General features: G+C 39.2%; 2 protein-coding genes across 2 annotated transcripts in view; both read left to right on the top strand.

The window, feature by feature from the left end:
• The window catches only part of mvda (mevalonate (diphospho) decarboxylase a), a 100,814-nt gene extending 85,647 nt beyond the window's left edge, over positions 1-15,167 (top strand). The window contains exons 8-10 of the mRNA XM_079824728.1: positions 11,847-11,962; positions 12,078-12,186; positions 12,378-15,167. Coding sequence (XP_079680854.1) covers positions 11,847-11,962; positions 12,078-12,186; positions 12,378-12,473 — 321 coding nt within the window. The 3' untranslated portion in view covers positions 12,474-15,167. The remainder of the gene's footprint in view (positions 1-11,846; positions 11,963-12,077; positions 12,187-12,377) is intronic.
• Positions 15,168-17,832: 2,665 nt separating this feature from the next.
• Positions 17,833-22,483, top strand: cyba (cytochrome b-245, alpha polypeptide). The gene is made up of 6 exons (XM_079826072.1): positions 17,833-18,512; positions 18,747-18,816; positions 18,993-19,067; positions 19,189-19,272; positions 19,373-19,454; positions 20,059-22,483. The coding sequence occupies exons 1-6, from the start codon at positions 18,455-18,457 to the stop codon at positions 20,248-20,250; spliced, it is 561 nt and encodes a 186-aa protein (XP_079682198.1). The 5' UTR covers positions 17,833-18,454; the 3' UTR covers positions 20,251-22,483.
• Positions 22,484-24,814: the final 2,331 nt, after the last annotated feature.

The following is a 24,814-nucleotide window of genomic DNA, read 5'->3' as shown; positions in this document are numbered from 1 at the left end:
AATTAATTCCATGTTTTCTTATAATATTACCAAGTGGCAGCATATATATAGAGAATAGCAGAGGGCCTAGCACGGATCCTTGCGGCACCCCATAGTCTACTGATGTTATCTTTGATTTTTCCCCATTTAGACAGACAAAATGGTAGCGGTCTGCTAAATACGATCTAAACCAGTTTAATGCCTGTCCCTGAACACCAGTGTAATTTTGAAGTCGATCTAATAGTATTTTATGATCTATAGTATCGAACGCAGCACTAAGATCGAGTAGAACTAGTATTGAGATACAGCCTTGGTCAGAAGCTAAAAGTAAATCATTTGTGATTTTAACGAGCGCGGTTTCTGTGCTGTGATGCGGCCTGAATCCTGATTGAAATTTTTCATAGATATCATTTTCTTGCAAGAAAGAGCACAATTGAGTGGACACAACTTTTTCTAGTATTTTAGACATGAATGGAAGATTTGAAATTGGTCTGTAATTTGCTAGGTTATTATGATCTAATTGTGGCTTCTTAATGAGAGGTTTTATGACTGCCAACTTGAATATTCTTGGAACATGACCTAAAGATAAAGACGAGTTAATAATATTTAGAAGAGGCTCTTCCACTACAGGTAACAACTCTTTCAGTAGTTTAGTCGGTATTGGATCTAATAAACATGTTGTTGGTTTAGATGCAATGATAAGTTTATTTAGCTCTTCCTGTCCTATAGTTGTAAAGCGGTGTAGTAGTTCTTGAGGGGCGATAATTGCGGTTGAATCATAAGACATCATTAATGATTGTACATTTACAATTTTGTTTCTGATGCTTTCTATTTTGCAGGCGAAGAAGTTCATGAAATCATTACTACTAAACTGTAACGGAATATTTTGTTCAGGCGATGCTTGTTTATTTGTTAGTCTAGCCACAGTGTTAAATAAAAACCTTGGATTATTTTGGTTATTTTCTATTAGTTTGCAGAGATGCTCAGCCCTGGCTGCTTTTAGGGCCTTTTTATAACGTGACATACTATCTTTCCACGCAATTCTAAAGACCTCTAAATTAGTTTGTTTCCATTTACGCTCTAAGTTACGAGTTTCTCTCTTGATAACATGTGTAGCACTGTTGTACCATGGTGCTTTAGTTTTCTCTCTAACCTTTTTTAATCTAATTGGTGCTACAATTTCTAATGTACTAGAGAAAATGGTGCTCATACTGCTAGTCATTTCCTCTAGTTCATCTGTTTGTTTGGGTTCACTTAGCAGCTGAGACAGATCAGGTAAGCTATTTGAGAATCTATCTATAGTGGTTGGAAGGATTGTTCTGCCTGGTCGATAACGTGGCGCAACATGACAGATTTCAGCAGTACGCAGTATGCAAGTTACCATGTAATGGTCAGTGACATCATCACTTTGCGGTATAATATCTATATCGGTTGGGTTCGTTCCATGTGATATAATTAAATCTAGTGTGTGATTAAGACGATGAGTGGGACCAGTGACGTTTTGCTTGACCCCAAAGGAATTTAATAGATCTGTAAACGCAGCCCCTAACGCATCATTTGTGTTATCTACGTGTATGTTAAAATCTCCAACAATTAATGCTTTATCGACGTTGACCAATAGATCTGAGAGAAAGTCTGCAAACTCTTTTAGGAAATCACCATAGGGCCCTGGAGGTCTATATACAGTAGCCAGGGCTAGAGATAATACAGATTTCTTTCTTACATCTAAGAGCGTAACATTTAGCACTAGTACTTCAAACGAATTAAACCTGTGACCTGTTTTCTGGGTAACATTTAGAATGTGTATGTATGTGAAATGATACTAATGAAAACTTGCAATAAATAGGGATGGCTGACGCGAAACTGACGTTTCGGCGCTTTGCCGAGATCCCGAAGCGCAGCTGTTTCGAAACACTGCTCCGAACTGTGATTCGAAACACCCATGTCACCTGACTATGGCTAAATGAAGCTTCGAAGTGTTTCATCAGGTGGCGCCTGCCGAAACTGCGTTGATTAAAGGGGCGGGAACAAACCACACAGTCACACATCTGTATAAACCTAATTCCCCACAAAGTTTAAAAGTGAAGTAAATCCATCTTCACCTCGTGGGTTTTTGTGAGAGGAGAGAGATTTTGTGATAGCAGTGATTTTGTGATATAAGTGAGATTTATAGTGCGCTTTGGTTGGTTAGGCTATATTTAGGCTAGATTTAAATTAGATATATTGACTGATAGGTATAGACAGTGACAGATAGGATAGATATAGTGACACATTCATATGTTAGATAGTGACAGATAGTACAGCATAAGTGAGAGATATAGAATTATATAGATTCATTGGTGATATATAGATAGATATATTAATAGAATAGATAAAAATGGAGGCTCCACATAAGAGATGCTTTTTTTATTGCTGAACAAAAAAGAATTTACAAACAGCATGGCAATAACAGAACATTTTTGTATTACAAAATACAGATCAGGTGCTTGAAAGTACAGTAGAAAAATATATCAGGCAAATCATAATAAAAGAAACAAAAAACATTAAAGGCGCTAGGGTTTTGTTTGAAGATCATATTCTTCTATAATGGAAAAAAGACTGATTGCATTTTCATAACTTTGAGGGCTTTTGTATAAGAGTTAAACTCATTATGAAATTAATAAAATCTTGGTTTCACCTTTAAGATCTTGAGACGTTTCGATCATGTGAATGTGGACCTGGTGGGCCCACTTCCCCTCTCCCGTGGTTATACCTACCTCCTCACCATGGTGGACAGGACCACTAGGTGGCCAGAAGTGGTTCCCCTGTCCTCCACTACATCAGCCGAAGTAGCCCGGGCATTCATTATGGCTTGGGTGGCCCGTTTCGGCACACCGTCCGACCTCTCCTCGGACCGAGGTCCGCAGTTTACATCGGAGCTTTGGACGGCAGTCGCCGAGGTCCTGGGGGTGAAAGTCCATCGTACCACAGCCTATAACCCACAGAGTAACGGACTTTTCGAGCGGTTTCATCGTGACATGAAGGCCGCGCTCAGGGCCAGCCTTACGGGCAACAACTGGGCTGACCGCCTCCCATGGGTTATGCTTGGCCTTCGCTCCGCCCCCAAGGAAGATCTTCAAGCCTCATCGGCCGAGCTGGTGTAGGGCATACGGTGTACGGTGGATATTGGCGAACCGCTTCAGCTGGCCCAGCCCCCACAGCGAGGGTGCCCCCCTGCGGCAGCCTCGACCCCTGCCCCGCCCCTTTCCCTTTGCCCCCCTCCTATTAAGCGCAGCCGGTATGGCCGCCAGGTCCACCCCCCTACACGTTGACTCTTATAGGGACTGTTATGAGCTGGACTGTTCTGTTTTGCACTAGTGAATTGTGTTCGGTCTGGCCCTGTTATTATGGGTGAATTCTGGGGGGGCCTGTGTGGTGACCCACAAAGAGGACTGTAAGAGACATTCACTAAGGGACTGTACCTTGTGAGTTCCGGTAAAACGGTTGTTGTCATTATTGGGTCTCACTCGCTGTTGAGTTCTGAGGAACACAACATCCGTGACGAATATCTCGTGATCGACACAATGGATTATGTTGATTTTGGACTCATTTCAATCGGGAGCATCAACTGTAAGTACTGATGTGCCATTTTTAACGATCGCAGCATGTTTCATTAAGTTACAAGCGTAAAGGCAACTTTAGAGTTACAATTGTTTATTTAACGTATGTGCTCCTGTCAGGTTATAATGTGTTATAAATCTATGAGGGAATAACTTTCGGTCCGAGTGACGTATTATGAAGATTTTGGTCTCGTTTTAATCGTGAGAGTCTGCTATATATGGGTGGTTGACGTGAACTCAAATCCAAAGTGGGAAAAAAAAAAATCTAAAATGTATGTCAAATGTCTTATAATTATATTGCTTAATATGTGAATAATTCAAAACTGAATGTGTCCCTTTCTAATTCCTTATTTATTTTGCATTTTATTAACTTTTTTGTGTGGTAGTCCCAAATATTGTCCACCGGTGTGACAATTTTTTATGTTAATATTTAATTCAGAGATTGTGTGAACGATAAGACAAATATGCACAATCCTTATCAATTTGTCCTAATTACATTCCCACATCAGAAGTAGCCAATAAAAATTCACAATCATGTTATTATCCCACTATAAGATGTACACATAGGGACTTTACCCAAATGTCTGGATTATATTAATTATAATTAGTATAAAACCTAATGAAGCTTCATTCCATCCTTATATGTGCATAGTGATGATATCATTATTATACTATTCAACACCTTTTACATAAATTTGTGCATTTAAGTGCCTTTTCCACTTATAATTCACTTTGTCACAGCACAGGACATTTCGTCACATCATTGGACAACAAAAAGTACCAGTATGCCCCTGTTTTGTACAAAGTCACATTTATTATTTTTTGTTCAAATAATTATAAAAAATCATTCAAATAAAGTTACAGCTTAAAGCTCAAATGTTTTTTGTACAATAAAGAAGAAGAAACCAACATTCCTATAAAAAAAACCTGGGAGCTATCATAACATTTAGCAACATAACATGAACATGTAAACAAATAATGGAATAAATAATTAAAAGGAATTGACCTATATAAAACAGCAAAACATCCTGTAGTTCTTACAAATAATAATTCATAGTTAACTGATTATTTTCTTTTGGAACTGTGCTGTACAACAGAGTACACCATGAAATACAAACAAATAAAAAAAAAAACAGTAGTTTTAGAGTTTAAGGACTCATCCTACTCCTTTCACACCACATTGAACATCAGCCAGTCATATTTGGTGAGCTGGGCTGCACGCTGGTGGGGCTCTGGCTCAGAGATGACACTGACAAGTTGGTCCTTGCTGTACATAATGCAGTCTCGCCTAGCAGGCCACTTGAATGTGTTTTTCCAGCCAATTTGCATCATGCAATTGACCTCAATGTGCTCAGCATTTAGTTGTGTGATCTGGCCAACAAATGGCTTCTTGTCATAGCGGACGATGACGAATTTCCCTACAGTGTACTTGTCGTCAAACTCTTCCTCTCCACCTCTGGGACTCTCAGGTTGGGTCTTTTGGACTTCACAGGCAAGTGGTTCCTCTGAATCTTTTGACCGATTGTCTGGCCTCATCTTGCTTGGAGAGAAGCAATCGCACATCTCTGGGTAGCGGCAGAAACAGCTTAGAGACCTATAGAAGATCTCTCCAGCAGAGAAGGAAAGTATTTGGCGCGTGTTTAAGATGCCAGGTACTTTCGGGACAGAAGGTGGCAACATCTCGTTGAACACCTGGATATCTGCCTCATCGATCCATTTGAATTTTATGTTTGGGAACTCTTTTCGGGCTAGGAACTCATAGAGGTCCTTAGGGCTTTGTATGTCTTGCCCCCCATGGACATGGTTGTCTGCCATGGTTGTCTGCCCAACTCCATCGGGTGCACCTTTCCCATGGGCTCTCTCGGAGTAATTCCAGGTGATTCGCTTCAGCCTCCATGTGTAGGGTACACTACTCAAAAGGTAACAGTTTGCCTTGTTTCTGTATTGGGTGACTGGACCATCACTCAACACATGAAGCGTGTCAATCTTGTGGCCAGAGTTTGCTATAATTTCCTGTACCACTGGTTTGAGGTGGGCCCACACAGCACGTTCGTTGTGGCTGACAGAGTCAGAGATTGTGGCATAGGACTGTGAGCCTGTGGATGTGTAAGCCACTGCAGTATGGATGGATGCCTGCTGCCGGTTTCCTCCAAAATGAAATGCCTGGATTTCCGTGTTCAGTTTGCAGGCATAGTTCTCTGAAAAGTCCACATGCAGAACCATTTCGTTGTCTTTTAGATTTTCTTTAAGATGCCTGAATTTCTGGGCCTGGTGAAGCCAGTTGAATTGATGGATAGCAATACCGTCCAATTCTTTGTTGAACTCCTCAACCAGTTTTCCGATTGTACCATTTTCAGTTTTCTTCACCCAGTTTTTGTATGTTTTGTCTCCTACAACCACATCTTCCTTTACCCAGTGTTCCCATCTAGCCCGATCATCTAGATTAAATATGGCAATCTGGACTTCATCATTGCAGCACTCAGTGCATGTGCGCTCCATGCATTTCATGTTGTCCATATTACAGGTTATGCTGGAAAGAAGATATGATAGGCTTTTTGAAGGTAGGACACCACGTTGTGACAAGGCATCAATAAGGAGACGCATGTTCTCATGTTGGTAGCAGGCGCATGTATTACGATCATTTGCCTTGGCTTCTGTTACATAAAATGGCTTATAGCGTAGAAACTGCCTGTAAGACATTCTATGGTTTAGTGCAGCTGTCTGGGAGAATTCCTTGTGCAAGTCCACCAAAGACTTTACAAGTACTCTCCTTTGCATTTTTTCTTTCCTCCCAACAGTGTCCTTTTTCCCCGGAAGAAGCCTGCTGCTCTCGTCTCTCAATAGGAAGGACTCCACTTTTTTCTTCCTTTCTTGAGCAATGTTTCTTCGTTTTGACTGTTTTGCTTGTGTGTTTGTGTGTGCATTTTTATCCACCTTCCGTCTTTGCACAAGGCGTTTATTCTTTTTTCTAAACCTATCCGATCTTCTTTTTTCAGCTTTAAGTTGCTTCCTTAACTTCTCATTTTGCATTCTTAGCTTCCTTAGTTGTTTGTTGACAGATCTTTTTCGTACTCTTTTGGGTGTCCTTTGGTCTCTGGTGGACATCTCTTTAGGTGATTGTGTTGGTGTGCTACACAAAACAGGCACTGGCACTGGGGCCTCATTGATCTCTTCACGATTGAATGGCTGGTCATGATCCTGATCCTGAGGTGATTGTGGCGTTAGATCAAGGATAGCCTTAGTGGCTTTTTCCCTGGCCCTACATCTCCTCTTTGACTCTCTCCATTTTTCTTGTAGCTTCTTCCTTGTTGCTGGCAACATAGACTTTACACTGAGCTGAACAATTTTCCCACATGCTTTCTTCTCCTGATATCTGTGGGGAAAATTATGAAACCAACCATGACTATTGTGATACGATGAAGCATTAATCATGTCATGAAACGCTTCAATTCTTATGCCTAAATAACTTTTGGTAGCTTGTCAAATTTACTTTCTGCATCTCTCTTTCAGGATGTTCTCTCTCCTCTGAGGATCTTTATTCAGCCTCTCCCTATACTTCCTGGTCCTTTCCTTGCTTGTCATCTCAGCCTCTCACTTTCAATGTGGATTTCAAACTAGCCATAACAAAACAGAGAAGGAAGGTTGTGTCCTTCAATTCTGAGAGTAAGAAAATGCAAACATCACTACTACAATTAGCTACTATAGGTTGGGAGGGAAGTTACGAAGGGAATAGGATATAACCGTGAGACCGATGGTTATAGTTGAACACCGTCATTAGAACTCTAACCGCCAAACCGTGTTATTAAAATATTTTTTACAAAAAATGTTTATCATAATGTTTAAATAGCCTACTAATTAAAAACAATTGTTAACAGTCTGTGGTTACGATTCGTTCACGAACCGGACATCACTGAACAAAGAATGTTTACGTCCACTGGTGTGACAGCCATTTCCACCAGTGTGACACTGATTTCATGTCACACTATAGGACAGTGCTGTCACACCAGTGGACATTTTCAAGATAAAGGCCAGTTTGTGGCCTAGCTATATGAGAGACAGTCTTCAATCCTGACTAACAGTGTTAAGGTTTACATTATTTTCAATAGTTAATCAATTTAAATTGATGGAAATTTTCAGATCAATACTTAAATTATGTCACACCAAAGGACTGCATAATGGATCCCATTTCCAACAGTGCACGGAAATAGCAATATTGTGAAAATATTTTAAACAGAACTTACCTTCTGGGCAGTCCATGTGCTCCAGTGAGGTCTACTGTACTTCCTGGATTGAAGAAGACCCCCTCTCAGTAATAGGGTGCCCAAATGAATGCCCGTTTAAATCTACAGAATGGTGTCACACCAGGTGGACACCAGTTTTGCGGACAAAATGTAATGTGTCACAATTATTCTAAATGGGGACCTTATGACTTATAACCTTTAGTTTCATTAAGTTAACACCGCTATAACATCTATTCAAGTATTTTAATGTATTTAGACTTATTTTTCATTTAATTACAGTAGTTTTAAGATAAGCAACGCTACCCCGGACAGTCACACCAGTGGACAAATGTCATGTTTAAAACAAAATATTTACATATTTGAATTATAATACTCATTAATTACAGATGTATTAGTTCTGGAAGATTAAACTGTATATAACAACCGATATTTGAATGAAATATTATATATTTTTATTTATATTTGTCACCATGAACACAAAAATGTAGCGTCACGTCAACCACCCATATATATATATATATATATATATATATATATATATATATATATATATATATATCCACATAAACAACAAATTGTTTGTCACTATAGCAACAGTATACCCCGTTAATACGTGCGTGCGTGCGTGCGTGCGTGCATGTATTTCAGGCCTGAGTGAGTTGGAGTATATTTCAGGCCTGAGTGAGTTGGAGTATATTTCAGGCCTGAGTGAGTTGGAGTATATTTCAGGCCTGAGTGAGTTGGAGTATATTTCAGGCCTGTAGTGAGTTGGAGTATATTTCAGGCCTGTAGTGAGTTGGAGTATATTTCAGGCCTGTAGTGAGTTGGAGTATATTTCAGGCCTGTAGCCAGCCAAAAAGTAACCAAGATCATGTACCACCTTTTTCACTCCATAAACAGTTATTTGGCATGGATAATCAAAACTTCCTCACAAAGTTTAAATCACAAATTCACGTGACAGAACTAAGCCGAAGTGTTTGTTTCACGTGGTGAAACATGAAGTTTTGAAGAAGTCACAAACACGAAACAAAGGTGCTTTAATTACTTGGCCCATACTACATGCACACACACCCTAGGTAGGGGGGTCCCCTGAGAAAATTTTGATTTCCCTGATCTACATATGTGCATTTTAAGACGTTTGAAGGCCAAAAAAAATATGAGAAATAGCTTTAAAACTAAGTCAGTGAGCAGTAAATTATTTGTCAATTCCTGCTCTCTCCTCATCTCTTCCACTTTCTTTTTCTCTTATTATCCTTATCTTGCCCTCTCTTCCCCTCCTTAAAGCAGTCAACTAAACATAGGGTACATTTTTATTTAGAATATTTGTTTATTAATCACTTTCTAAGACAGTTTCTAAAAAATTTAATTAATTCACAATATGTACACATTCATTATTAATCTTATGCGTTATATGAAGAAAACGGATTCGTTAATGTTTCTTCTCTCACATGGACAGTTGCTAATTATTACATTAAATCACATAAATTATATACATATTTATATAGGCCTACATATTTAATTAAAAATTAAAAATGGCAAAATTAGACAAAGGTTTATTAGTTTGCCTGATTATTTTTATCGGTAGTTTAACATTTCAATCCTAAAACAGCTGCCAAATATGAAATGTTTAGTTTAGCTACTTGCATCTTTATCTCGCACTTTGAGCGTTTACTGAAGCGTCGTGCTGGAATATGCGCTCAGCACCGTCAGTGAACATAAAGCCTGCTTACTTTGTTTTGATTGGTCATCTTAAATATTTTGACGTTGACGAGCGGTGACAGACACAGTCACAGACACAGACTGCAGGCAGTTCAGATGAGAAGATCTTGGTGCTGTGCAATATCATTGCTGCATTAAAGTAATACTATATTATTAGGCAATTATTTTACAACATTTATAGCCTACACATCGGAAAAATACAGAGGTTCGGATTCGAATTATTGGCCGTCATTACTTAAAAGAACACTTGTTTATTACAAAAAACTGACTTAAATTCGGGACCTTTGCAAGTGAGGTCCAGACCCCCCCTGCCTACGGGCATGAATTCTATCATGCATTTTCCCTGCATCAGCTCATTCTGCTCCGCTATTTTTCAGATGCGTTCGTATCAATCTACTCGAGAATGCTCGGGTGGCTTTGCTTGACTTTTTCTTTTCGTTTCAAATTGTTTAGTTTAAAAATGAACATTTCAAGCTTTCTATACATATATTTCTTATATCTGTGAGGCAAGTAGCTGCTGAGTTTGGGTTTACATGAATGCGCTCCAGTTCATGTGCAAATTGTCACTCCAGCGCCTCCATGTCACGATTATTGTCTGCTATTGCCTATTTGCTTATTTATTAAATCCAGGCAATTGAAACACTGATTAAAATTAAGATAGGCTATAATTTATACAAAACGAAATGAACTTTAAAGAAATTCAAAATCATTTCTGACCCTATCTCTTTGACTTTGTCTATGCACTTTTCATAATAGCCTAGATGAAATTTAAAATAGCACTATAATATTTAAACATTAAACAAAATAGCTACATTTAGCTAATAGCTACAACAAGTACAGGCAAATTTCATGTCAGAACTGGATTTGAGCGAATGTTGTTTTACTGGTGAGTGCGCAGTTCAGGAGTGGAGCATTCGCTTGGGCCGTGAGATTGAGCTGAGCGTCACACCGCACCGCTTCGCTCATTACAGGCTCGTTCTCGTCAGAACCCAAAACTGAATTTAGCTTTTGGTCGCACTACGCCGTATTTATTTGCACATTTATCTTGAACCCCCTCACTGAAAGCATAACTACCGTAGTCGATAACGAGTAGCTGGTAAATGGTAGATCTATAAACTCATCTTTCAGGCATTTGACCGACCAGGTTGACACTTCAGCGTGAAAAATCGGGGGTGTGGCATGTGAGTGTGTGAAATCAATCAAATGCGTGTGTCTCACGGCCAATGCGTGAGAGTTGGCTGCTCCGAGACTGGCTCTGACTCTTGTCAACTAGCGTCAACTTGATCAGACTGTAAATCGGGGGGGAAATCGGGGCAAAAATCGTGTAGTGTATTCCAGCCTTTAATTGTCCATCTCACAGTAAAATTTTAATGTTTTAAAAAACTTAAAGCTAAAGTCCAGGTAAATGTTTAATTGTCCATCTGACAGTAAAATTAACATGTAGCAGTTGAAAAGTTGCAGATGCAGGCTCTGTCAGAACATACCTTGTAATGGGGTGTAAGTTTTACCCCGGGGGGGCAAGAGCTGCCCAAAGTTGCCCCATAGACTTACTATGGTGAGGGTCGGCCCATGAAACGCATGTGTTTTTTCCACTATGGTAACTTGCATAGGGATTTTGTATTGAACATAAATCTGGATCACAGTGTCGTAGAGACAAGGGGGTACGCTAAATTTACTCAGGCAACCAATCCCTGTCTCAGGATCATCGTGAAGCTATCAAGCCACGCCATAGCAACCATTTGGAGCCCCCTAGCAACAACTTTCTGGGTTTCTTAATCTACTGTCTTAACATAATATAATATGGTTTGTTTCTATTAATATAAAATGGCTTAATGCTTAATGTGTAACTCTGTTTGACACATTTTGTATCAGGGGTCCCAGCTCCATGCCTCTATTGCCTAAGGGCTTCTTGCCCTGAAAAACATTCAAGAACCAAAATGCTAAATGGTAATATTAATATACAGGTATAGCAAGTAATTTGAAGGAGACAAGGTAACATAAAAAAATAAAGTACAACAGATGTATGTTTGCTCTGTTGGCGCTGCACAAACATGTTGCTATTAAAAATCCTTTAATAGTATAGTATGGAATGGTATGATTTGATTTAGTATAGTGTAGTTAACCTGTTGACTCTGATACTGTGTGGAATGTTTGTATGATTTTAAGATGAACCTTACATGGTGCACTTGATTTACATTTACTATATTGAATACTAAGTCTAATGTATGTCTCTTTCTTTAAATCTGAGCATACTACTTTGTTTTGATGTAATTGGATTGATATATTTGCATCTTTTGTCTGGTTTCAGGTGGCATATACCTTTGATGCCGGTCCTAATGCTGTTATTTACACCTTGCAAGAGCACGTACCAGAGTTTGTACAGGTGGTTCGTCATTTCTTTCCCTCAGAAGCCAATGGATCAGAGTAAGTTGCTAAAATCAGGCATGCTGTTAATGACACTTTGACACACAAAAAAAAAACAGTGCAGCTCTTTACAGCACATCAAGTTATAGCTTAACGCAGTAACTTTAATTTGCAGGTTTGTCAGAGGTCTTCCCGTATGTTCAGCTGACCTCTCTGAGGAGCTGAAAAGAGACCTTACTATGGAGCCCACTCCAAAGGGCATACACTACATAATCAGCACTAAGGTAAGTGTCTGAAAACTACATAAACTGTAAGGCACATTAATCTGATATCTAAAAGGTCTTTAAAGAGAAAAAAAAACCTTGTTTGTCTCATCATATTTATGTAACACTGTGCCTTTAATTAATTATGTGTCAGTAAAAAAGGGTTTATGCATGACCTGTTTTATCAAAATTGCCACATAACCTGTTTTTAGGCTGGTCCTGGACCATGTGTGGTGGAGGATCCAAACCATCATTTGTTGGGTGTTGACGGGCTGCCCAAGAAGAGTGCAGTTTCAGATGAACCTTAAAGATCCTTGTAGATCAAGAAAGAAAAAGATTTTGCATAAATAAAGATATATTTCAATATAAATAGTTGTGTAAAGAGTAAATGTACTCCATTAAAAATAATTATTTTAATTAATGACATGATTTGTGTTTTTGTCTGATCTGCATTAAGGGATCTTTATATTTTGTTTCTATTGAGAAGCACCCATAACATACATGTATATCTATGGTTTTACTCATATAGACAGCTGCCAAGTCACCACAATTCTTTACACACATTCGAGTGACCAAAAAAGCACACGCACACTACTGTGTTCCAGAAGAGGTTGGATTTGGGAATATCCCAAATTAAGGCTGATTTCACAATCAATGGGACTGACAAATTTTGAGACATGTTAGTGAAAGTTGTTTTCAGTTAAAGAGGTCAAACATGCATTTTAGTCTGGAATTAGGCTTGTCTGTGAAACCGGGGGTATATATTCAGACCTCGTTGAGTTCTAGGCAATCAGACGTTTACATGTTGACCACATGATGTAGCCACGACACAAGGAGAGCATATCATGCTTTTGTGTCAATTATGCCAAAAACAGAATAATAACAACATACGAGCGCTTTGAAAACAGCTGACGAAAAGCAAAAACGACGATATTATTACAAAAACGTAATGTCTAATGTTACAAGTTTTTATGGAACTTACCGACATCTGGGAAGTGACGTCAAAATCTCGCTGGGGTTGATCGATGTACCCCGAGGGGAAAAAAAAAATCTTAATTGACAATTGGCGACCAATTACACTTCTTACGGTTGACTACAAAATCTTGGCCTTATGCTGCCTTCACGTCCTATCTGAATTATTGTAAATACTAGTTTCCTAGGTAAAAAAAAATGGACATGAATGGCCTCAAGTCAATATTTGAATGTGATGAGCTCCTAATCACGTTTTCAGAAGTGAGAAGTATGACATTTCCGATAGCACATAAAGGCATTATAAGTATACGCTAAAAGATTAAAATTTAAGCTTAATCAAATTATTGCAGAAACAGTCAGGTTTTGTTAAAGATAGGCATATATTAGTAATAACATAAGACTTGTTTTAGATTTATTGGACTATAATGATTTTGTGCATTCTAAAGACATTATACTTTTCTTAGACCTTTATAAGGCCTTCGAAGCCATTGAGTATGGATTTTTTCTGCAATCTCTCAAATTTGGTGATTCGTTTGACAATGTAATTGAAATGTTTGATAAAGGAATTACCAGCTCTGTCATAGTCAATATGTTCTCCTCCCAAAGATTTTTCATAAAACGTGGTGTCAGACAGGGTTTTCACAGCTTTTACAGGCCATTCAGATAATTAAAAAATTCTTGTGTGCTTCTGATTTAAAGCTAAATTTATCTAAATGTGAGATAATGTCACTGCATAAATGTGGTGACACGTTCAATGATAAAGTATTTATTTGACCAAAAATTTAGTAGCTAGACAACAACTCAAGTTTTCTAGTCGGATTAAGAAAACCCCCAAAAAATGTAATCTTAGGTTACAAAGAGACCTCTCTCTTTATGGTAGGGTTCTCCTCTCTAAAGCAGAAGGTGTTTCTCGCTTTGTGTATCCTTCACTCTTTTTATACGTGAGTGATTGTACTGCTAAAGGTGTCAATAAAAATTTTCTTGACTTTATTTGGAAAAACTGATCTCATACACTTAAAAAAGGAGTAATATCTAATTGTAGAAGTGATGGGGGACTGGAAGTTCTACATTTGTTTTTAAAATAAATTAGCTAAGATGTCTAATAAATCCAAATTCAGTATGTTTTTCATTCCTAATTATATCTTTAATAAAATTGGAGGCCTCCCCTTTTTCTTAAAATGTAATTATATGCATAATAAACTCCCCGTTAAATTAGTTCATTTTCATCAGCAGGCTCTTCTTGCATAGATGTTGTGTTACAGCCACAATTTCTCACCACACACAAGTCTGTTGTGAAATAATAATATGGATGTAACTGTAGGAACAAATCTCTTTTCCCCCTTTGTTACTGGATGGCATTGGCATTTATTAAATGTAATAATCAACATATTTGTCAGATTTTTCAGAAGAGAGATCCAAATTTTCCTCGAGGCAGATCCCATTGGGCTGCATTAATTGATAATATAAACTGGAGAAGAGCATAGCTGTTAACTCATAAATATTTTATTCCCAACCAAACCAAAGTAGTTCATCATATTTTTTTGTTATTATGATTCTGCCAACAGATCTAAAGAATATATCTTCATTTCAGGGGGGGGGGGTTAGGATGATTCTAAGGGCCCACACACTTTTGGGGCCCCCGGAGATCATTACGTTTTGTTTTGTATAAATTGTATCTTAATTTTAATCAGTGTTTCATCAGCCAATTGGGGCATTCTGGGTCGAGCGAGCAGTGCTTAATTGGTCAGTATTATTAAATTATTTGGATAGCTAGGGTTGGTGTGGTAGGGGGCCCAACATCATATTCTTTCATAGGGCCCAAAATTGCTAGCGGCGCCCCTGTCTTGTTGTCATTGTTTCTTTATAGGAATTGTATGGTACTTATTTTATGTTTTTCCCCGTATCCTCTTCATACAGTATATGTATATGACTATCTTTACTTCTTTCTTGAATTTACTAACAAATGTTTTTTGAATGCTTCTTACCGTTCTCCAGAAGGTATTTGTACATTGTATATTTTCATGTTTTTGAATAAAAAATAAAAGCATCAAGCTCCGGTTCTGTGAAAAAAAAGAAAAAAGATGTACCCCTAGTTCACAGGTCGAGTGTCCAACTTTGAGTGGCGTTCCAGAAGTTATTTCCAAGAATGAGGTGGGAAAAATTTAAATTCCGAGCTGTCTGAAACACAGCATTACAAAGCAAGGCAAGTTTATTTAACCTATATAGCACATTTCATACACAATGGTAATTCAAAGTGCTTTACATAAAAAGAGTTATAATGATCACAACATATGCATAAGAAAGGAAAATATCATGCATAAGAAATAAAAAAACAATCGTATAACAAATGAATAAAATAGTCTAGTGATTCAGTTAGTCAGGAAAAGTAGGCCTGTGTCATTCCAGCGTTTAATGCTGAGGAGCCTCCGAAGGACTGGGGCACGTTCAAAGCTCAAACCGGTGCGCAACGTTTTGCTACGGTTTCCGGTTGAACGTCGTGTTTCCTGGAAACGGTGTGCAACGGGTTTGAGATACGTTAGGCTTGTTTGAGATGCGCCTCGCCTCGCCTGCAGTTCAGCCGAGACTAGGCGGCTGCAGTGAGAGGAGGAGTGAAAAAAGTGCAGGCAAGCCGGACAGTTCTCTCTTCTCGTAGTGGATCCGACACCTGCGAGATCAAAGGCGGATATCGCGGGATTCACACTCGTGCGCTTTGTTGCTGATAAACTGGATGTAATTTAATTTCTGTTTCTTTTATATGAAAATAAATATTATGAACAAGACACCCAAAGTTTTTGTTATTTATTTCCATTCGAAAGACGTGTTTATCAATCATTTTTACTTTAATTAGGCCTACATACATGTTTGTATTATTTATAAATATGACAACAATCACATAACCCACAGAGAGATCGCCTTTTTTAGAGAGTTTGGGAATATTCACACCTAAAAACATGATATCAGAGTTTTAAAATCAAACATTTTTAAAAAGAACCATACATCACGGTTGTTTAAACCAATAAGCATTAAGCTGTGTCGTCAGGAAGTCGTTTCCCATCATGCTTTTGCTCAGCGCAGTCGGTGGAGAGCAGCTGCGCTCAACTGCAGAATCCGACACATCCGCCTTTCGCTCGCGAGAGTTTTTTGACATACGTCGGCATGACATCAGAGCAAGGCGGACCGCCCTCGGACACTTTTCTAACCGGAATGCATCTCGCTCTGATCACCGGTGATCGGTTCTGCGCAGATTTCGCTCATCTCAAACAAGCCTGTTTTCTCTCGTTTGGTGGGTGTGTCAAATATGTCAGCCCAATCAGCAGCAACATATATATAAACCACGCGGTATTAAAGAGACAGCTATATATAGTCAACATGATGATGTATTTATTTATATATTTAGCTTCATTGCAAGGCAAGTTTATTTATATACCAAATTTCATATATGGTATAAGTGCTTGACATAAAATGAGAAAGAAAATACAAGCTATTAAAAAAGTAAGAAGTAGAAATAAAATGGTTTAAATTAGAATTGATTACCAGGAGATAAAAAAAAGTTAAATAAATGGGATAGGGATGTTATCTTTTATTCTGGACAGCCAGGGCAGGATATTGCATGTATTTTGCGGTATTAAACACGTATTTATTTAGATTTTATTTTATAAATGTATTTATATCGATTTCATCAGGCTCCGAAAATTCCTCAAATAGAACACAAAGAATGGCCTTCTCAGCTGCCATAGTTACAACTCAGGGTGTTCAACGCTGCACTAGTGATGGGCAGACCGAGGCTTCGTGAAGCAGTTGAAGCAAATGTGCCATATTGTTTCGAAGCTTCGAATCAATCTGACACCCGTCTCTACGGCGCCATCTAGTGGTCATTTGCATGTGTTGATCTGAAATACCTTGACAATGATCCATGTAAAAATTGTTTTTAACATCTGTCTGACAACTACATGATCTTGGTTTTGTAACCTGTAGCCTCGTCATTGTAAAGAACTATATATATTTTGTTTGTTATACAAAATGAACATTAATACAATAAATAAAGCCACAATGTGTCACATTTGTCACAAAACATTTTTATTCAAAAATATGAATTGCTCTGCTGTTGAAGGACTCAGCTGACTTCTTTTTTTACATATAATTTCTCCAGCCTTTGAAAAAATCCTCTCACAAGGGACACTTGTTGCTGGCATGCACAAATATTTTTGGATGATGTAAATACATGGATGATGTATTGTTGCAGAAGGCTAGCTGCCTATCACAATACACACATCTCACTTTATTTGGTGCTTCCAAATGGAAATGCTCCCACACCACAGATGTACGGCATCTCTTGCGTGCAGCCTCCATTTTTATATATTCTATTAATATATCTATATATCACCTATGAATCTATTTCTATATATCTAACTTATGCTGTGCTATCTATCTGTCACTATCTAACTTAGCCTATATGAATGTGTCACTATATCTATCCTAACTATATGTCCCTGTCTATACCTATCAGTCAATATATCTAATTTAAATCTAGCCTAAGTATAACTAACCAAAGCGCACTATAAATCTCACTGCTATCACAAATCACTCTCCTCTCACAAAAACCCACGAGGTGAAGATGGATTTACTTCACTTTTAAACTGTGGTGAATTAGTTTCATACAGATGTGTGACTGTGTGGTTTGTTCCCGCCCCCTTTAATCAACGCAGTTTCGACAGGCGCCACCTGATGAAACACTTCGAAGCTTCATTTAGCCATAGTCACGTGATACGGGTGTTTCGAATCACAGTTCGGAGCAGTGTTTCAAAACATCTGCGCTTCTGGATATCGGCAAAGCCCCGAAACGCCTGTTTCGTGTCTGCCATCCCTACGCTGCACCGTTACCGTTTAAAAAACGTTTTGCAACTTTTTGTCGGGGCTGAACGCAGCCCTGGACTAGGAAGGACAGCTTTCCGTTTGAGAAGCACCCTAATAATTTATATTGAAACACAAGCAAGAGAAGGGAGAGAGTGTGAATCCCGCGATATCCGCCTTTGATCTCGCAGGTGTCTGATCCACTACGAGAAGAGAGAACTGTCCGGCTTGCCTGCACTTTTTTCACTCCTCCCCTCACTGCAGCCGCCTAGTCTCGGCTGAACTGCAGGCGAGGCGAGGCGCATCTCAAACAAGCCTACTGACTGTATAATTTGATGAAACGTAGCTCAAAGTAAAAGCGGAAGTGACGAAATGAAAGGGGCGGGGTTATGAAACACCGGCCACTACCCACTTGCATTATAAGAATTAAGTTGAAAATAAAGTGTCAGCACGCACTTAAGTGATCATGGGGAAGATCGAGTGGGCTATGTGGGCTAACGAGCAAGCTCTGGCTGCTGGACTCAGTAAGAACACACAACATTCTATATCTCATTATGTTTTTCTGGCTGTCTAAAACATTTAAACGAGGAAGTTACACTTGGGCTACATTAATGTTTGAATACTCCTTAACTAAGGTATGAAACTTAGTGGTCGTTCATTCCATGATGTTTAAAAAAATGTATTATTATTGATTTATGTATTTTAAAACCAATAATGTAAAGAAACATCAGGGCATTAAACTGTTATTCCTGTTGCAGTTTATGCGACTGGTGGAATCGTCGGAGTGGCCGGTCAGTTCAGAGGCTGGCAGTTTGCAGCGTTCGGCATGTATCCTTACAACCTCTGCATGGAACTTTCCTATGAATGGCTTTGATTTGCCCTCATTTTTCATTTTCTTTTTCTCGTGGGTTCTTTTAGTATTTCTGCTGATAAAGTAAAAAATGTTGGTAAAGTTCCCAAGTGTTTTTCTAGTTTATGTACATTTATATCCTTGACGGTGATAGTGCTGCCGGTGTGTTTGTGTGTTTGCTTGAATATCCGCGGAGCAAACGGGGCAAAGGCACCAGCGTTGAGAGAACGTAAGTGTTTTATATCAATCGGACCTCGTTTGAGACTGTAACTAATTACAGGAAGTAGCCTAGTCATTTGTATGGTGAAAACTTCCTTGTGTGCTCTGAATCATACACACTTTTTTTTTAGTGGTCAGTACTGCTTTACAGTGTGTGTAAAGGCTTTTGGACCCCTGACCAGAAACTATTACATCAGAGCGTTCTTGCACGCTGCGTAAGTCTGTCATTCTTCAGTCAGGTGTTGTCATGTGTCCATGTTGAACTTTTATTGTTGTGGTATAAGACCGCATCTTTCTGTGTGTGTTACCCTGCAGGCTGTGTGTTCCTGGAGGGTTCATGTTAGCCACAGTTCTGGGATGTGTGTGTCTAGCAATTGCCAGCGTAATCTACCTTTCGGTAAGTTCCTCCAAAATAATTCAGTATACTGATTTATCTGAACTCCAGATAAACATCATGACTGAATGAATGCGAATGCCACCGCAACTAAAAGAAGATAGGAAACTAAAAGAACATCTTATTGCTTCATGCTCATTTGCTTCCTCTTATAAAACCCCCTTTTTCACATGCAAACTGTTACAGGAATAGTTCAACCACAATGAAAATTCTGTCATTTACTCACCCACATGTGGTTTCAAACTCATATGACATTATAAGTAGTCCATATTCACATTCTGTGAAACATTCACATTCTCTGTTTAATTTCTACTGAAGAAAGAAAACGTGAATGATGTAAATTATAAGATAATTTTCCCTTTTGAGTGAACTCAAGCTTCATTCAAACATGAATATGGTTCTTTGTGCTGACAGATGATATGAGTGTAATATGATGATCAATCCCACATTATTTTAGTATGGTGTATTTCACTTCATTAGACTCGTATGAACTGTCACTTGCAGAAGACGTCTTGGTACAACATCTATGTTTGGATGCATTTGGTTGTGTAGAGAGTATTCACATGAAATTCTGCCTTTTGTACTTGATTTTAAACCGGCATCACAGGCAGCTATTCATGGAGAGCATTGGGAGCCAATATTACCCCGGACAGAGCCACCAAAGCGTGTTGGGGAGAGCATCAAAGAACCTCCTCAAAACCCTCCACCTCGACCTCCTCCCGAACTCCGCCGAAAGAAAGTGGATAACCTAGAGACTGCTGCATATGACAATCCCATGTCTGTGTCTATCAGCGAATAACGATTCCAGTGTGAAAATACTTTACCTATAATTCAAGGAGGCTTCAGCAACAAGTAACTGTAATACGAAGCATTTAGATAGATAGATGAGAGCGAGAGAGACAGATATGGCACTGACTTGTATTGTTTATTTTATGATATCTAGGGTGATATCCTAGATTATTTATGATATGATTAGTTATTTTATGATATCTAGGGTTTATTTTATGATATCTCTTGATCAATTTGATACATCCCAGTTACTTGCATACATTTTCATTTTTTATTGTCACTGATAAGAGGAGTGATTTTTATGTGAGATCAGTTTTTATCATCTAATATAATCATAAAAGGGAAAATAATAAGTTTACTTGGATTCTGTCAAAATGTTAACAGTAATTTTGTATATTTACTTCAAAGTAGTGTATATAGTTATGTCTTCATTTGCAGCGTTACTCTAATTTTACTACTTTTTCCAGTAACGAGTAATCTAACGCGTTACTATTTCCAAACCAGTAATCAGATTAAAGTAATTTATCCAAGTCAGTGTGAGTTACTATTTTTGTCATTTTCCTTAGTAAAAATATTTTTGCTTTCTTGTTTAGTCTCAGCAGGGGTTTTCCGGCATAGTGAATTACGTAATTACATAGATAATTAAATAATCATCAGAAATATATATTGTCACAACATCCTTCAGCAATCATTATTAGTATATTATGATTTGCTAGTAGCCTACAAAGTCATCTAAAGCCATTACATAGCTGAATGTCTTTCCTCCGCTGTAGCTGTCCATCAATCTCCGTTCAGCATTCAAACTGCGCGTCGCGTTCGGTTCCAGTCAGCGGTAAAGCTCACTCCATATGATATATTACCGTTATAATACTTGATATGTTGATAAAATAATTTATCTTCCTGGAGTTTATCTAGCGGTTTCTGAAAGATGTTGTGCTCGCTACCCAGGTGACAACACAAGGACTATTAGCTAATTAGCATCACATGCACAATAACCGGAATTTAAAACTGTGAAGAAACAAATAATCAGTGAATGTTTGGACCGATATAGGCTACATAGTAGACTAGGATTTGTGGGCTCAACGCTCATCTTCTCTTTATGCCGTGAACTTTTCAATGTGCACTCGCGCTGCACTGCACACACTGATTCCATGTTGCTTTAAGCGCATCATTCTGCACCCGGGATGCGCATAAGCGCTTTGTTGCCGCTCTGTTTTGAAGCGTTTCATATATTTTCATAGTTTTGTGCGCTTAAATATTATTAAAAAATATATTGTTCTCACGTATCGATCATATATTTGTTGTCCCTTTACAGAGCTGCACATTACGTTTACAATAAAATATAAATCTTGTAATTTTATATTATTTGTGTAGGCCCATAATTATTTACATTGAAATATAAATAATTAAATTTAAAATTAAATATAAATTGTTTTTCATAAATGTATTTAATAAGAACACAAAGTAATTTGTACCTTTTCATTAACATGTTCAGATTTTATTAAATTAGTCAAAAGATTTTTTTTGGAGATACAATTTCAGGAGATAGGCTACATTGTTGACGTTACTGTTAAAAATGCACTTCCAATAAAGTGTTGGCAAAAACGGTTGTCATTTTTATGTTCAGGCTGCAGAGGTGTTGTCGGCAACTGATGAATGTAACTAATAAAGTAACTTGTAATCTAACTTAGTTACTTTTAAAATCAAGTAATCTGTACAGTATCTTAGTTACTTTTAAAATCAAGTAATCTGTAAAGTAACTAAGTTACTTTTTCAAAGTAACTGTGGCAACACTGTTCATTTGTTAGTACAAATTGTACTTCATTTGTAACTCAGGATTTGCTTCATTCATTTTGTCATTTATAGAGATAAAATATTGCTTCCTCTTTTATGTGTTGTGCATATAACCTAATTCTGTGTGGCTTATAAACGATTTCAAAATGTAGGAAAATGTTTCTTCCTGGATGCACCATATTCATAACCAAAGAAAAGAAATGCACAATGGTCATTACGTGATGGAAGAGGGTAAATCTGATAAAACACGTCTTAATGTTTTCATAATGTTCTGTTTCTCCACAAGGAACAAGGAAGTTCATCTTGCTCGAAAAATGAAACCGCATTGTACTTAGTTTTCATTTGATAGTGGTTTGTTTGATTTAATGTTTAACAAAGAAGAAATGATTCTTTGGATGTCTAATGTGAGTTTAACTGGCATGTACAATGAAGAAATAAAGTGATGTGTAAAGATGAATGGAAAGTTCTGCTATAACAAATGAGCTTTAAAGGGTTTGAACATTCTGAGCCTTTGAACATTCAGCAGCATTTCATTATCAAGCTTTGATTATCTGACAGAGAAAACATGAGGTTCTTCCATGCTTGGTTACTACAGTAAGTGTGTGTATAACTACTGATGCATGTAGACAACTCTAACAAGAACACATACATTATGCTAGCTTGATTAATTGTTACTTTGCTATTTTGATTAGTGTTAATGACTTATAATAACTTGTCCTCAGTAGCAGAGAAGGATCCTCTTACAGTTTTTTTTACGATTGCTTAAAGTGTGATTTTAAAAACAAGGCTCATTTTGTCAAAACTACACGCAATTCACACATCCACACACACATAGCAGAACACATAAGTGTCACGGTTCATGAATGCATTGCTTTCTTTTGTGTCTCGTGTCTCTGTTTGTTGTGTTGGTATGTGCTGCGTGGATCCGTGGGCGTGGCCGGAGCAATCATGCTCATTTCATCTATCATCGGCGCCAGCTGCGAGTCATTATCACTTGCATTTATACTCACCGTTTTCTCCTCTCCTTTGTCAGATCGTTGTCGATGTTGTGTGCTGTCTGGTGTCCTGAGTTCCTTGTTCCTGTTCCGTTTGGATTATCGTATGGTGTTTGTTCTGGGATTCCTGTTCGTTGTTTCCTGTTCATCGTTTCACGCCGGATTTCACCCACATCACCATCGCGTCACTCTTCACCAGCACAGATACAACCTGTTGATCATCGAGGTCCCTGCGTCACCTGCCAGCGGTGTTGTCTGTCTCCAATTTGTCCTGTCTGACATTAAACTGAGTTTATTTGCACCTGCATTTGTTTCCTCTTTCTGTGATCATGACAGAACGATCTGACCGTATGATGGAAGCAGCAGGCGAAGCTCCGATGACTATGGAGTCATTTGTTCACAGCAGCCTTCAACGCATGGACGCACAAGAGGAGGGGCTCAGCAACACTAGCCGTGCGGTTCAGGTTTTGGTGACGCAGGTGTCCGGGCTCACCCAGCAGCTTCTACAACTGCGAGCTCCCACTGCGCCACCCACACCGTTCGTTCCTCCCACACCATTAGATCCACTCTCCCAGTCGGAGCCTCGTCTACCAGTGCCTGAGAGGTATGCCGGAGAGCCCAGTTTCTGTCGGGCGTTTCTGACTGGATGCTCCATGCATTTTGCACTACAACCGAGAACTTTCAACAATGAGCGATCCAAAGTCGCATTTGTTCTTTCGCTACTGACTGGGAGAGCAGCACTCTGGGGAACGGCGGTGTGGGAGAACCAGGACCCATGCTGCCAGTCGTTCCAGGCACTCTCCGCCGTCATGAAGCGGGTGTTTGACCGTGCGGTCTCCGGAAGAGAGGCGGCGAGGGTGCTCGCCGAGCTTCGTCAGGGAGAGAGGTCTGTTTCGGATTACTCGATCGAATTCCGGACTCTCGCGGCGGAGTGCCAATGGAACGACGAGGCGCAGTGGGATATGTTCCTGCATGGGCTGGCTGACCGCATCCAGAAGGAGATCTACACCCTGGACCTGCCTAACACCTTGGATGGACTTATTGATTTAGCACTACGAGTTGATGCTCGACTGTCAAGAGTCGAGCGACGCGTCCTTCCCAATCGGGTTTTTAGAGGAGCAGAGAGTTCGCGGTCCAGCGGTACGGATGTGGTCAGCCCTACCTACGATCACGAGCCCATGCAGGTAGGGCGAGCTCGGCTTTCCCGGGAGGAGAAGGAGAGGCGGAGGTCCCAAGGCCTTTGTCTATACTGCGGCGGAGAGGGACATTTTCTGAACATGTGTCCGGTAAAAGGCCACGCCCGGTAGTAACAGTGAGGCTACTATCGGGTGGGATCTCCGCCGAGAAGACCTCATCGACATCTACCCTCCTCCCGGTTAGACTAAGATGGTCAACACACCAGCACGACTGTCAAGCACTATTGGACTCCGGGGCGGAAGGTAATTTTATGGACCACACTCTCGCACACCACCTTCAGATTCCCCTTCAGTCACTTCCTCAGGACATTTCTGTCCACGCACTCAATGGTCAACAGCTTCCCATGATTTCCCTATCCACTGGACCCGTTACTCTCATTACATCTGGTAACCATTCGGAAACTCTGTCATTTTACATCATGGACTCACCTCTTGCACCCATAGTACTCGGACATCCCTGGTTAACTCAACACAACCCCAAAGTAGACTGGATCCGGAGGTCCATTACGGAGTGGAGCACCAAATGTCATGAGTCCTGTCTTGTCTCTGCCTGTTCGTCTGTTCCGTTGTCTGTGTTACAGGAGAAAGC

The sequence above is a fragment of the Gobio gobio genome (assembly GCF_949357685.1).
Source record: "Gobio gobio genome assembly, chromosome: 9".
NCBI classification, from domain to species: domain Eukaryota; kingdom Metazoa; phylum Chordata; class Actinopteri; order Cypriniformes; family Gobionidae; genus Gobio; species Gobio gobio.
This window is presented reverse-complemented; position numbering and strand designations above follow the sequence as displayed.